This window comes from Amphiura filiformis, chromosome 15 (genome assembly GCF_039555335.1).
Source record: "Amphiura filiformis chromosome 15, Afil_fr2py, whole genome shotgun sequence".
NCBI classification, from domain to species: domain Eukaryota; kingdom Metazoa; phylum Echinodermata; class Ophiuroidea; order Amphilepidida; family Amphiuridae; genus Amphiura; species Amphiura filiformis.
The window spans coordinates 51,624,840-51,640,530 of record NC_092642.1 but is presented as its reverse complement, the minus strand read 5'-3'; the positions used below and the strand labels follow the sequence as shown (position 1 = coordinate 51,640,530).

The 15,691-nt window shown below is 35.8% G+C and overlaps 1 protein-coding gene across 1 annotated transcript in view; it reads left to right on the top strand.

The window, feature by feature from the left end:
• The window catches only part of LOC140171814 (bifunctional 3'-phosphoadenosine 5'-phosphosulfate synthase-like), a 46,750-nt gene extending 31,440 nt beyond the window's left edge, over window positions 1–15,310 (top strand). Inside the window, 10 exon segments of the mRNA XM_072195143.1 lie at window positions 287–425; window positions 2,769–2,887; window positions 5,437–5,550; window positions 6,252–6,363; window positions 7,387–7,592; window positions 8,199–8,460; window positions 9,023–9,165; window positions 10,091–10,216; window positions 13,499–13,664; window positions 13,667–15,310. Of these exon segments, the coding sequence (XP_072051244.1) occupies window positions 287–425; window positions 2,769–2,887; window positions 5,437–5,550; window positions 6,252–6,363; window positions 7,387–7,592; window positions 8,199–8,460; window positions 9,023–9,165; window positions 10,091–10,216; window positions 13,499–13,664; window positions 13,667–13,740 (1,461 nt within the window). The 3' untranslated portion in view covers window positions 13,741–15,310.
• The last annotated feature ends 381 nt before the right edge of the window (window positions 15,311–15,691 follow it).

The following is a 15,691-nucleotide window of genomic DNA, read 5'->3' as shown; positions in this document are numbered from 1 at the left end:
CCTCCGAGTGTCCAATCCATACCAATTCTGTTTCAGTTCAGTTTTGACTTAGCAACCCACAGTTTCTTGATCACAACATTGAATAGAAAGCAAAATTATACTTCAACGGTACTCAAATTTGGTACTCACCGCGCAGTCACCGGAGCGCTTTCACCGGGTCAACTGGCGTCTTCAGCAGATGTTATTGCTCTGAAGATTGAAGTTTGCACTATAATAACAAAGGACCTATCTATATACATGAATTACAAGAAAGTCAAGTGTACTTTGAATGTTTTGTATTCCATAGGATCGACAAGAAGCTCGTAAGCTCCATGAGGAAGTTGGTCTGCCCTTCTTTGAGGTGTTTGTAGATACGCCTCTAGATGTTTGTGAGGGACGTGATGTCAAAGGACTGTACAAGAAAGCCAGGGCTGGACTTATCAAAGGTATGTGATGTGTGCATACCATAAAAACTTGATAGTTAGCATATGTGCTTACTATCAAGCGCTTTTAAAACATGCAAACATGAAGAGTCCCATGTAAAGGGTTTTGAGCAAATTATCAATACACATAGTTATATCGAACAAGTAAACCTGCAAATGTGTGTCTCAACCCCATTAGCTCAGTTGGTAAAGCGCCAGACTTTGATACAATTTCATGTTTTCAAAAGCGCTTGATAGTAAGCACATATGCTAACTATCAAGTTTTTATGGTATGGAAGTGGGAGCAGTTGCATAACCAGGATTTTAGTGTGAGGGGCAAAGTCACATTTTTGTCCCCATTTATCAATTTGTATCCCATTTTTAGTAATTTTAAAGGACACTTTACTCTTTGCTGTCCCAATGTTATCCTTTTGCTATGCCCCTGGACACACAGAGGTGTGTGTTTATGCACACAAATAACAGAATAGGCCTACATACCGTCGGGTGCATCACATACTGGTCTATCTTGAATTTTTGACTTTTTTGAGAAAATTGGTATATAGTTCTTTTTTACGGAGCTCTTCAAATACAACAAATTACAGACCTCAATTTTTCCTAGATAATTAGTTATAAAATGTTTAATTTAAACTATCTATGATTTTTTCAAAATACGTATTTTCACATACTGATCTATCTCGAAAAAAACACCCATTTCTAGAAAATCGCAATTGAAAATCTTCGTATTAAGTTTACCTTTCTATAATTTAATTAGACTACGGATTTTCATGAAAGTGGTTTTAAATTAAAGCATACACTTAGCAGATTTATTTAAGTGGAATCTTTAATTATATTTACGTATGTAATATTGCTTAAAACTACACTTAAGTTGTAGTTCTGTATGTGAAATCGTTAATTTCCGATATCGTATTGAAAGTGCATTACATACTGGTCTATCTCGAGATAGACCAGTATGTGATAAATCTAAAGTCACATCATTGTTCGCGAAATCGAGATAGCCCCAAGATAGACCAGTATGAAACGAATTTTAAATACGATATCGGGAAATTAACTATTTCACATACAGAACTACAACTTTAGTGTAGTTGTAAGCAATACTGCATACATAAATATAATTCAAAATTCCACTTAAATAAATTTGTTAAGTATATGCTTTAATTTAAAACCACTTTCATTAAAATCCATAGTATAATTAAATTATTGAAAGGTTAACTTAATACGAAGATTTTCAATTGCGATTTTCTCGAAATGCATGTTTTTCGAGATAGACCAGTATGTGATGCGTCCGATACTTGCACAGTTCGAAATGCAAAATGGTCAATGATGTGTTATTCAAATCTGTATATGTGTCCAAGGAATTTTATGTTGCAAAGTGCTAGTGTGCGATGAGTGGTTCTTCATTCCCTTGTAATTCCATACACAAAAGAAATCCAGTTCAGCTGTCCAAGAATAATTCTGATTATGCAAATGTGGATGTGGTACAGCTGTTGTTCATAATCCATTAGCCTATGATGGCATATGGAGTAAATAACAGGTTTAAAATTTCCCACAAATATATTTGTGACAAAAAAGTATTTTGGATATTACAGGAATGTAAGTTTCCTTTTTTACGGATTTCAGTTTTTTTTCTGGATTCAGATTTATAAGAAATTTCTAAAAAATTACTTTTTTATCTACATTTACAGAATTAGATAATGATATTTCATTATTAAAAAGAGCAAGCGTTGAAGTGCTTGCTTTACTCGATTTCCAGATTATAAGAAATGAAAAAAAAAGTCTTTTTTTCCTACATTTCCAGAATTGGATGATGATATTTCATTATTAAAAAGAGCAAGTGCTCGCTTCGCACGATTTCCAGATTTTGTCAACAGATACTAACATCTCTAATATTGCTATATACAATTCATTTTTGAAACAGTCTTTTAAGACTGTTTATAATACCATTAAAATACAATTAAAATAGCATTTCCCAATAACAGATGGTATTTTAAAATTAATGTTTCAAATGTGATCAAACTCTCATGATATTCATGTACATGTATGATACATGTATTAAGGCAGGGATTTTTGGGTAACTTTGTACCCGGGTAACCGACACATTTTTCGGATGGGTAATCAGGTACCCGTAATTGGAAAAAAAAATAATAATAATTTTTTTTCAGGTTAGGTTATTTATTTTTTCGAGTTTGGATACAAATGCATTTTTAAATCATTAATAGAGTATGACATGAACATAAATGCTTTGCTTATTAAAAACACTAAAGTTTTAATATAATCACAGTCAACTTCAACGGAGTAACCTTTAATCACAGTTAATTAATGTCTACAAATTGTTGTGTTTCCTTGCAGGTTTCACTGGTATTGATCAGAAATACGAGGTGCCCGAGAAACCAGAGGTGACTCTGTTCACCAACAAGTCTACTGTACAAGAATGCTGCCAACAGCTTGTCAAGTATCTTCAATCACGGGTCAGTCAATCATCTTAACAAACTACTCAAAAAATCAATGAGAGAAAGGAAAAGTTTTAAAAAAACACACCACCAATTGTGTTATAAATGAAGAGCTTATTTCCAAACCGTGTTAAGTCCACAACCATGTGTCTCATTTACTTGTGTGATACAATCACAATTACTTTTGATAAGTTTGACATTAGCAACAATGAGTTGTACCATCAACAAGCCATTATTTACCACAACAATGTTGGTTAACAATATGCAGACTATTGTTCTCATTTGGGAATCAAAGGCCTCACACAGTATTGTTACTGTGCATTCATCCACTGTTTGCTTTGTAATGGTGCATCTAAATAAAATTAAAATTTTAAAGAATTTAACGTATAGCATCACAACCCATTGTAATATCGCACAGGTAAATCAGATATGTGTTTGTGGATTTAACACGGTTTGGAAATAAGCTCTTCAAATAAGACTTGAGACAAATGACATCCACAAGTGGTTGCTCAATTCCTAGATTTAAAACTGGAGATTGCACCTGTCAGTTAGGTTTATGGGCAATTCCAAGCGTTGCGGAATGATGCAAACTGCCTTTGTACGAATTTCTTTTTGATGCAGCAGCCAAATATGTGAAAACAGCACAAGGTGAATAGCATAATGTTAAAGTATTTTGGTTAGTGAATGATTAAGGTAGAAACTTTTCCAAACCACCCTAATTTCCTAATTTGCATATGCAAAGTTCAAGCGCTATGGAATGATGCACGGGACCAGTATTTTTGCACTAAAACATTTTAGACAAACTCTGTGAGTTTAGTAATCTGAGATATTAAATTTGCCACTTAATCTAAAGCTTAGGATGTAAACTGACAATTGTCAGTATCGATTTAAAAAAAATTTGGGCATCGTCTCTTTATGCCAAATTTTCCGACACTAGGTCACGCTATGGAATGATGCAAGGAGCGCTATGGAATGATGCTGTGTGTAAAATCCCATAGAAAATGAAAAGCAGTCCATGTTTGAAAATAAAAATAAATAGATCAATAAATTTGAGTAAATTGTGTTTTATATACTTGGCTACTTATGTTAGCTGACAAATATCAATATTTATCCAAAACTATTTATCACCGATTTTTTTAAATCAGATAACTTGTGTTGCTTGGTCACATTTTGAAACTAAAATTATGTCAACATTTTGCTAGTCTAAAATTCTTGGAAGTGAAATTTAGCACTGGGTGTTAGCCATAGGATGTAACATAACAACTATCACCATCTATCAAGAAATAATCATCACTGTTTTTATTTTATCGTAAATTTAAAGAAAAAAATCCTTGCAATCCATGAATCCTTATGGCGCTATGGAATGATGCAGGGGTTTTGTGGAGTTATGTCACTTACAATGGTTCAGGCAATGCTGAAACATCAATTACTGCAAAGATAACTCTGTGCAATGCATTTCAGAAAGTTCTAACCCAAAATTGTGAATATTTTTTTTCAAACGTGCATATTATGAATTATGCATCATTCGCAACGCTATGGAATGATGCAACTTTAATTGGTCGTTACCCGCAAATTAGACCTTTTGAAAATTATTTTTGGGTCATCGGATAGGGATGAATAAATTTGCTTTGCATTCTAGTTTCAATGAAAATCAACCTTATTTTAAAATTGCAGTGGTAATAAATGATACTTTAGCGCTATGGAATGATGCTTTTAATCGTAAAATTGGTACTCAAACAATGCTGACGAAGTTACACGTTATAAAATTTGAAAATTTCTGGTGTTTATATTTTGAGCTACTTATAAACTTTATATTCACATGCATAATTTGTTTCCAAAATTTTACAGTACAGAGCAGTTGCTGTGTTCTTAGTTTTGCTGCTTTTACCAGTCAAGAATATGCAAATTTATGCAAATTAGGATGTTTTTCTAACAATGGACACCATTTCCTCCTAAAAAAAGTACGTTTTCAGAAAATATAGCTTTTTAGCTACAATATGAGACCAAAATCACATACTTGACTTGATTTTTAAATTTTGACAATTTGGGCGAGGTTGCTTGGAATTGACCTTATACTTCTGAAATTTCAGGCCGAGCAATATGGCAAGAATCTGAGAGTCTATTCTCGCAGAGATTCTCCTAAACTGGTTTGTGTGAATTTAAAGAGATTCTCATAGATTTTTAAGCCTACACACTAAGTAAATGGGGAAGACTTTAACCCCCTGGACACTAACAGCATTTCTGATTGGTTGATAACTTGAAATGCTCATATCAATTGCCAATTATGACTAGGCTTTAAACTATTTATGGTCAAACTTGCATTTGCAGATGATCTTATTAATACCCTCCTTGATTGGTTCAAAATTGGACACAATATTCATTTTGGCCAATTGGCAAGTAGATCTCATGGGGTTAAGGATTCTCGTAAAACACTGTTGTCAGGATTCTCGGAAGGCGAAACGAAGTTCTACCCTTGAATTGTACCCACCAGAAAGAGTTGTCTGCTGCTCATGTTCAGGGGATATCTACCTTTATGACTGATAATAAAACTCGCCTTTTAATCGCAGGGTGTTGTTCCTGAGTCTGCAGTCGAGACCGTTAAGGAGCTGCTAGTGCCAGCTGACTGTAGGGAGGCAGCGCGCAAGGAAGCTGAGTCTCTTGATACCCTCAATATTACCAAGGTGAGTGGAGCATAACCATAAAGCAATTCTAACAGATTTGTCCATGTTTGAAGCGTTTTTGGTGCTATATACATGTATGATCAAAATTGACTTTAGCAGTGTAAATAATGACTCGGTTGTGTTGGTCATGAGAAGACCTGAAATGAAATGGGTCGAATATGAAATACTTTGTATGTTATGGTGTATTAGTTTTGTATTTCTTGTAAGATTAGCATATGCAGTGCTTAGTGCGCATTTTAGTGCACAATGTGTTACACTCAGAACACAAACATCCACACACTTTGAATTTAAGAAGGCATTTTGAGACAAAATTGGTCTAAAATTGTATTATTTTAATAATAATAATATGCTATTATCATTATTGATATATTCTTTGAAATTTAACCTAAAATAGTCTTTACACAACTTCATGATTTATTCACACAAACTCTGAAGTTGCCTAAAAGTCGTGAAATCACATTGGCCATTTCATGTCACAGGAAAATATTTTAAAGGCGCCCAAATGGGCTACCAAATGCATATTGGGCAGCACTTCTTGAGTCCATTTGAATCCGAGTCCGAGCCCTTTTGTGTACGAGTACGGACTCAGTCCAAGTCCAGGTTGCTGAGTCCGAGTCGAGTCCGAGTGCAGCAAGAAGTTGACTCGAGTCCGAGTATGCTACATTCCTGCTAACATTGACTTTGATTGATTTGTGTTATAGCTGGATACCCAATGGGTGCAAGTTTTATCGGAGGGTTGGGCTACTCCAATGACAGGCTTCATGAGGGAAAGAGAGTTTCTACAATGTCAACATTTCAATTGCTTACTAGATGGTAAGTCATCATCTATTACAATATCTTGTGGCAGTTATCACCATCATTTGTTTTGCATCTTTTCAGTTTTGCACCTTCTCTACACATCTGATTAAAGATTGGAATAGACCTGGTTCCATCATGTGTTGAAAGTTCATTATTGGGCTATTGCATTTAAAATCCACTCTCCCCCTGTGGAAGATTTTGGAAATATCTGCTACAGAGGGGGTATGAATTTCAAATGGAATGAACACATTAGGCAGCTCCATTTGAGACTCATCCTCTCTCTGTGGAAGATTCAGGTTGAATCTTTCTCAGAGGGTGTATGAAATTCAAATGGAGCTGCCTAATGTGCTATTCCATTTAAAATCCATACACCTCCTGTGGAAGATATTTCCAGAATCTTCCACAGGAGGAGTGTGGATTTTAAATGGAATAGCACATTAGAAGTGTTTCAATCAGATCTAAACAAGCACTTTAGTCATCTTAAAGGGCATTTCATGATCTACAGCATAATCCCCCCCTCCACTTTTCTCAAAAAAAGTTGAGATTTTTATATCACTGGAAACCACTGGCTACGAAATATTTATGTGCAAAACATTTCTTGCAGAAATTTTCAGCTTGTAGAATAGACACTGCTCTCTCACTAGATGAGGAGCAACCCCTATGGATAGCTTGTAATCAATTTTATATGGTCCGAATTAAAAGACATTAAAATGGCATTGCGAGTCATGTGTCAGTTCACCGGTTAGGATTTGAAGCCATCCCTAACATTTTCCTGTAATTGGAGCCAAGATTGAATTCTCTAGAAATTATATGTTATTTAAGGTTTGCTAAAAATCTTCTACCCATCATTTGGGCATGCCCATTGTTGTAAAGTCGCACAAATCACTAACAACTGGTCAAAATTTAACATTTTAAGTCCCCCTAATTGTGTGAAATTTGTATGATTTCTGTGGAATACAAGTAAATGATAGTTTTGTTGTTATTAATAGCAAATGTTTCCACCCATTACAAAGTTCTTCCTATTTGTGATGATTACAGGTGGTGTGATCAATCAATCCGTTCCCATTGTGCTACCGGTGCAAACCGAAGACAAGGAACGTCTTGAGAAGCAAGAGGCCTTTGCACTTGTGTACGAGGGCAGGAGAATAGCTATACTACGTACACCTGAGTTTTATGCGCATCATAAAGAAGAGAGGTGTTGCCGTCAGTGGGGTACGAGTCATCCAGATCATCCATATATAAAGGTAGGTAGTGGTTTGATGCTAGACTTTGGTCCAGGTGGCTCAATCGGTATGGTGCTCATAACTGGGGCATGATGGTATGACTTTCTTTCTTTCAAACTTTCTTTCTTTCAAACTTTCTTTCTTTCTTTCAAACTTTCCTTCTTTCAAACTTTCTTTCTTTCAAACTTTCTTTCTTTCAAACTTTCTTTCTTTCAAACTTTCTTTCTTTCAAACTTTTTTTTTTAATATTTTTTTTCTTTCAAACTTTCTTTCTTTCAAACTATATTTCTTTCAAACTATCTTTCTTTCAAACTTTCTTCCTTCTTTCAAACTTTCTTCCTTTGTTCAAACTTTCTTTCTTCTTGCAAACTTTCTTCCTTCTTTCAAACTTTCTTCCTTCTTTCAAACTTTCTTCCTTCTTTCAAACTTTCTTTCTTTCAAACTTTCTTTCAAACTTTCTCTCAAAGTTTCTTTCTAACTTTCTTTCTTTCAAACTTTCTTTCTTTCAGATGTTATTTCAAACTTTTTTCAAACTTTCTTTCCAACTGTCTTTCAGCTTCTCACTCATAACCAGCATAGAAATACACACAGAACGTCAGTAATGTTTAATGATTTTTTTCTTCACAGATGGTTATGGAAAGTGGAGACTGGTTGGTTGGCGGTGATCTGGAGGTTCTAGAACGATTCCGCTGGAACGATGGCCTGGACGAGTACCGTCTAACGCCAAACGAGTTACGCAAGAAGTTCAGGGACCTGGGTGCAGATGCGGTGTTTGCATTCCAGCTGCGTAATCCAGTTCACAATGGGCACGCTTTGCTGATGAATGACACAAAACGAAGATTGAAAGAGCGTGGTTATTCGAAACCAGTGCTTCTACTTCATCCTCTGGGTATGTATTAATTTTCTTGCGGGTTGATGCATTTATATTTGCTCACATTTTCCATGATTTTTAGTCACAGATTTGTTAGGCCATCTTAATTTAATAGTTCGTCTCAAAGCCCCCGTGCGCATTAGTAAAATTGCCCATTTTCAGCTGAATTTAGTAAATTGCAGTTGTTTTTGGCTGTTTTAAATTTTTTTCAAATCCAACACACAACAATCTCACATCTGATATCGTCAGATGCCAAAATAGACTAAATCGTAATTCTCAATCAAATTCTTCATCTTGACCACAGTGAAACCTCCTTGAGAGATGAAAGGTGGTCTATTCTTGTCAAAAAGCTTGTCCTACATAAAAAAGAAAACCCTTAAACATATTCCGTATTAGGTTTTTAACTTGGGAAGGGCTTTGAGACAAACTATTAAATTAAGATGGCCTAATGCATGATTTTGAAGAGACTAGATTTATCAATATTATATAGTATGGTCTGTAGTATATTTCTGTATGAACAATGAATCATTTGTTGCTACCAAAACTGTAATCTAACCCAATCCATCCATTATGTTTTCAGGGGGTTGGACCAAAGATGACGATGTGCCTCTGGACACACGTATGAAGCAGCATCATGCTATTCTCGAAGAGGGAGTGCTAGATCCAGACTCAACTGTACTGGCTATATTCCCATCTCCTATGATGTATGCAGGACCAACAGAAGTAAGAAAACTTGATACTCAAGAAAAACAAAACATGTGGCATTTCTTTTAGGTTCATTCAATTGGGGTTCAAGAATGGTGGCTGTTTGGGTAAGGAATAGATACACTGGGTTGGACGTCTGCCTGGTGCGTTAGTAAACTGAAAGTAGTGCAAGCATACAAGGAATGAAGTTAGCGTGGAGTTTTAATGCTGATAAGTTAAGCACTCTGTGTACTCGTAGTTGACTGTGAGGTCGCCAGGTTCAAACACGTTTAAGCACGCTCAGAGGTCACAGACAGGGGATGTTCCAATATATAGTATTATTCATCTATGATGTGAACTTGGCAAGATGTCCTTGATATGCAAGGCTCACCTCCCAAATTATTGTAGTAGAATTGTGCAGTGTGCTATCACGCAAGAGCTCCAATGGGCTATTCCATTTAACATCCACGCTACCCCTGTGGAAAATGTAGCTAAAGTCTTCCACAGAGGGAGTATGAGTTTTGAATAGAATAAACTATTGGGTAACTTTCATTTGAAATACTCATTCCAGTTGTGGAACATATAGGTTAAGCCATAATACAGGGGGAGTATGGGTTTCAAAATGATTTACCTTGACCAGTTCCATTTGAAAAACATACTCCCCCTGTGGAAGATATTTCTAAAATCTTCTATAGGGGCAGTGTAAATTTTATATGGAATAGCCCAATTACAGTACTTGCTCCCAGTTCTGTTGGAAAGTATTGAAGTACTGAAGTAAAGAATACAGAGACGGAAACAAATACTGAAGAGTATTATAACATCTGAAGAATACTGGGCATATGTTGCAGATTTTATCTAAATCAATGTAATATAGAACCCAAGCTTGACAATCACAAAATAAAATTGAAAACTAGGTGAAAAATGAAATTGTAGCTAATTTGAATTTTCTTCCTGTGTTTTTTAGGTTCAATGGCACGCCAAAGCTCGTATGGCTACTGGTGCCAATTTCTACATAGTGGGACGGGATCCAGCTGGCATGCCACATCCAGATAAAACAAGAGATCTCTATGACCATTCCCATGGACGACGGGTAAGTTTTCTTTTCTTCTTACCAATACGAGAACTGTGGAAGCTGATCCTGTCTGCGAAGGTTTCTGCTTAAAGTAGCCTTTTCTAACGGAATAAAAAAGTGCAGTGATTTATAGTGCGCTACGCACAGGCACAATGACAGGTTGATCAACAAGCCTCCGCACACTTTACAGGTTGTAGCTGATCACTACGGCCCTACATCATTCCATAAACCATTAAACAACAATACAGGGACTTGCAGCTAAGAAGCGCACACCCTAGATATTCCACAATAGACCTTTGCAGCCAGGATCAGCTCCCCGAGTTTCGTACAGGTTACAACGAGACAATTAGCAGTCAGTTGCTTGTCCAGGGGAATTTCAAGCTAACTCATTTTTTAACACACGAGCGTACTAACCACTTGCCAGGGTTCGAACCCGCAACCTCTCACACCATAGTCGAATGCCTTATCGATTGAGCTCATTTGACTGCTACATATAACTATTGCTTGTAAGAAGATTACAATGCAAATCATTAGGTCTAAGAAAATGCTATGATTTGTGTTGATCATTGAGTGGGTCAGTGGACCATATCAACAGATTACTATTAAGGGAAACAAGCTCAGAAAGTTATCTTATCTACATGTATGTCTGTCCAATCAGATTAATGAGAGAAAATAGATGGCATATTTGAACAAATTTTAATCTTTGCTCGGAGCAGAAACATTGAAAGAAAAAATAAGATGGCATATTTGCAAAACAGATAACCAGATTTGTAAAGTATCAAGTAACAAGTGAGAACAGCCAGCTCTTGAATTTGCAAAGTAATGGTAGCATTAGATGGCATATTTGCTAAATGGTTTGCAAAGGAGGTAATAAGAGAAAAAGATAGCTCGTAAATTTGAAAACTCATGCCTCCATCCATTAAATGGATGAGGCATGACTTTGCATATTTTTTGAGCAAGTGGTAGCAAGTCACATATGTGACAAAACAATCAGCCCTCATAAATATACAAAATAAAACCACCCAAAACACCTACATTATTACCATGTGGACTTTGCAAATTCATTTTTGATCTGCAAAATCAGTGACCAAATCTTTCGATTAGCTTAAGGGGGTACTACAGCCCTGCCCAATTTTGTGCCAATTTTTGCATTTTTCTCAAAAAATATAGAGCATTGATGACAAGTAAGATATGTATATTATAGGGGCAATGACTACAACTACTGTACTGGAAATTTCATTTCAGCACAGACAACAGTTGTGGAGTTACAGTCAAAAATGAGGGAAAACCAATATTTGATCAATAAATCAATAACTACTTGCCTTGAGTTGCTGAATTTTCAGTGCAGTAGTTGTAGTCCTTGCCCCTATAATATACATATCTTAATTGTCACCAATGCGCTATACTTTTTGAGAAAAATGCAAAAATAGGCACAAAATTCGCCAGGGGTGTAGTACCCCCTTAACATACTCTTCAGCTTGTTTTTGACGGATAGACAAAAACATGAAACAAAGTAAATAATATAGCAAACTTTCAGAAGCATCCTGCATACAAATATTGCAATGTTAATTAACTTTCAATTGTCAGGTTTCTTGGCATCTGACAGCATGTAAGCAGACATTCCAACTAGTACGGTTTCACCGTATTTTGTACGGTAAAACGTGATAAATACGGTAGTACGGTCACCTCCAAAAAAATACGGAATTCCATAATTTTGCCCAAAATAATAAAATGTTATGTCTTAAAAAGATAAACAGCTGCAAGATTAAACTACCGACTGAATTACTGGTATCATTTGACCACTTTCTTGGTCTGTTAAAGTGGTTGCCTACATCGTTTTTCTCTGGACTTTCGGTGATGCATGCACATTAAAAAATTATTATTAAAATATAGGCCTACAAGATGCTTTCCGAAATAATTTTCTTCCGACTTGCAGATTTTTCATGCACATTAATGTTTTTTATTAACCACCTAATTAATGCTATGTCTTCTGAAGGTATTTAGTTAACTATTTAGCTCTTTTGGTGCAAAAGAATAAGCATAAAAGAAGGTTTCCGACCTCCTTTTACTTCCGCCTTTCGCACCATGCATGCACATTAAAGAAATATTTAATAGACCTACAAGATGCTTTCCGAAATAATTTTCTTCTGACTTGCAGATTTTTCATGCACATTAATATTTTTTATTAACCACCTAATGCTATGTCTTCTGCAGGTATTTAGTTAACTATTTAGCTCTATTGGTGCTAAAGAATAGGCATAAAAGAAGGTTTCCAACCTCCTTTTACTTCCGACTTTCGCACCATGCATGCACATTAAAGAAATATTTAATAGGCCTACAAGATGCTTTCCGAAATAATTTTCTTCTGACTTGCAGATTTTTCATGCACATTAATATTTTTTATTAACCACCTTTAGAATGCTATGTCTTCTGAAGGTATTTAGTTAACTATTTAGCTCTATCGGTGCAAAGAATAAGCCTACAAGAAGGTTTCCGACCTCCTTTTACTTCCGACTTTCGCACCATGCATGCACATTAAAGAAATATGTATAGGCCTACAAGATGCTTTCCGACTTTGTTTATTCAGATGATGATGATCAATGATTTTCTGAACTTGAAAGTTTTAACAAAGCATGCTTCTAACAACATTAGAAGTAACAAAACCCAATGTTTCCAGAAGTATATATTAATTTGTTTGGTCTACATACTTTATCCAATTTCGTGAGGTCAAAGGTCACATACAAGGTCAAAGGTCGACTGAGGTCACCAAATCTTTTAAAAATTTATTTTCAACTGTGCATCATATATCCGGAATTCAGCGTGATCAGTTATGTAATTTTAAAGGAAATATGACGACTTTAAGATGGCCGCTTTCCATGTAAAGTATAGCAAAGTAGCACTTTCAATGAGTGATAACTCGTAAAGGAAGCATCTTTCTGTATTGATTTATTACTTTGATGGAATGGTTCTTTGGTATTGCCAAATTTGATTGCAAATTTGTAAAGTGGACCCCTGGACCCGGCCGTTACGTGCTCGGTCACACAAGTGCTCCCTCTCAATTATGTGTTCTACTTTTGGGGTTTCTGGGGTTGGCAGGTATGCAAAAGGTACATATTTAAAAAATACGGTTTTAGGGTGCAAAATACGGATTTTTGTTCTTCTGAGTACGGAAATCTGGATTTCAAAGTTGGCATGTCTGTGTAAGGAGAGTAGAACTTAACTCATAAGCCATTCCACCTCTTCCAATGGATTGCTAAAAAATGTTATGTAATCTATTGACCTTTGACCTCTCTTTCACAGGTGCTGACAATGGCTCCAGGACTAACCCAGCTTGAGATCATTCCATTCCGTGTGGCAGCGTACAACAAGAAGAAGTCAGCCATGGACTTCTTTGACCCAGAGAAGAAGGACGACTTCCTCTTCATCTCCGGGACCAAAATGCATGGCGCTGGCTCGTGCGGCGAAGATCCCCAGATGGCTTCATGGCTCCAACAGCTTGGAAGATTCTCTGCGAATTCTATCAGTCTCTCAGTAAAAAGTAAAATAACCACCAAAAATAATAATTAATGATGTAACATTTTATTGTCAGTGATGATACAAAATGTTACTCCCGATTTGCTTATTGTTAATGTTCACACTTAATATTCTTGGAAGTGTTTGTTACAGAGAAACACTGTATCTTACTATCGCAGCCTTGGTTCTGTCTGTACTAAATTTACATCACTTTTATATTTCTCATGTCATGCTGATTTACAAAAAAGTCATTGTTTCCATGAAAAATGTATGTAAAGAGCATTTGTATTCTAATAATTTGGTGTTTATTTCTCGCCAAAACAAAGCTGAATTGCGTCCTGCTGCCAAAAGTTATGGAAATAAAGGAGATGTATATTTAGTATGGATAATACCTACAGATTATGGAAATAAGGCAGAGTACAAGAAGTATATATTAGCAGTAGTTGCATTTTATCTCTTGGAATCACAGATTCGAGATGGGTCTTAAGATGATCCGTGGGTAAACCGGTGATGATCTAATGCTCGTATCATACAAATTGTCACAGCAGTCAAATGTTGGTAGCAATTGTGCCATCCCTACTGGTGATGCAGTCATCATCCAAATCAAAAATCATCTCGCATCCAGGTTGCCTTGAATGCAACTGGTAGTGGTTTGACGCTGGTTATGATAGCGACTTCGCTTTAGCAATAAAGCAACCTGATGTAGATGCGAAAATATCATCAAAAACAATACTGGTAGGTAATGGACACAGTATGATATGACCATTATGAACCATCTGAAGCTTCACTACTTGTGAATCAAAATCTTTCTTGATGGTGATTTTGAGTTTCTAAAATTGAACTATTATATAGATATATATCTGCATATAGATATATATAGACAACTTATTGCCAATATGTGTTACCATTGCACTCAACACAAGACAATACACTACTAACACAGGGCGTCTCTGAATTTGTATACATCTCTTGCATATTCTTCCAATAAAATATCTTCTTGCGCGAGATGAAAAATTGAACATTTCAAAAGTACTTATCGACTAACTATCACCAAAATGTTACTGAAAAATAGAGGTCTGCATCATCATCATTGTCATGATGTCGTAAAAGTGACTTGTTTTGGTATTGTATTACGATCTTTATCAATACATTTATACAGATTTTGAGACACCCTGGTTAGGTTCTTTAACAGTAAAATATTTGGATAAAGGAGACTAGATGGTTATTGGATTGTAGAAGGTAAGAATAGAAGACAGTATTAACACATGAAAAGAAAAATAGAGGCTTGAATGATGATGGGAACTTGCAGTAAGAGTTTACAATGATACATAACTGAGAGTATGTATATATAGTAGGACTGTATAACAATAATATAACAGCAAAACAGGTCATTTTTAGTATACATGGAATTGAAGCCAATGAGTAAAGCATCACATTTTGTCATTAAGTATAACCAAATCTCAATCATTATGAGGTGGCACCTAGGATTCATTATCATTGAGGTATAGGACTTTTTATTTTTTTCGGAGAAGAGCAGGTAGGGTAACTACTTGATTATATTTCTACATGTTCATACTACATACTCTGAAAATTTTAGAAAATTCGACGAGGCCGCTTTTTTTTTTTTTTTAAATCACAGTTTTGTTCCTAAAATGGGGGTTATAGCGCCCTCAACGGGCAATCTCTCCATAGGGCTATGTGTAAAGACCAGTTATAGACAAATGGCCCTAAAATAAAACGGCCTCGTTCATTTTTCCTCAAATTTTGCATATGATGTAGATTTAACATCTGGAATGTAATGCAAGTGGTGTCGTTGCTGCTCTTCTAAATTCATTTTTATTTTTTCCGCCCCAGACCAAGGTGGTGGCTACAAGCTGACGTTCTGATATTCAGAAATGGTGCCTTACATGGCTCACACTTGTATGATCATTTATGAAATGAGTTCCTGGTATTCACCTGCAGGGTTGCCAAACCCTCCGT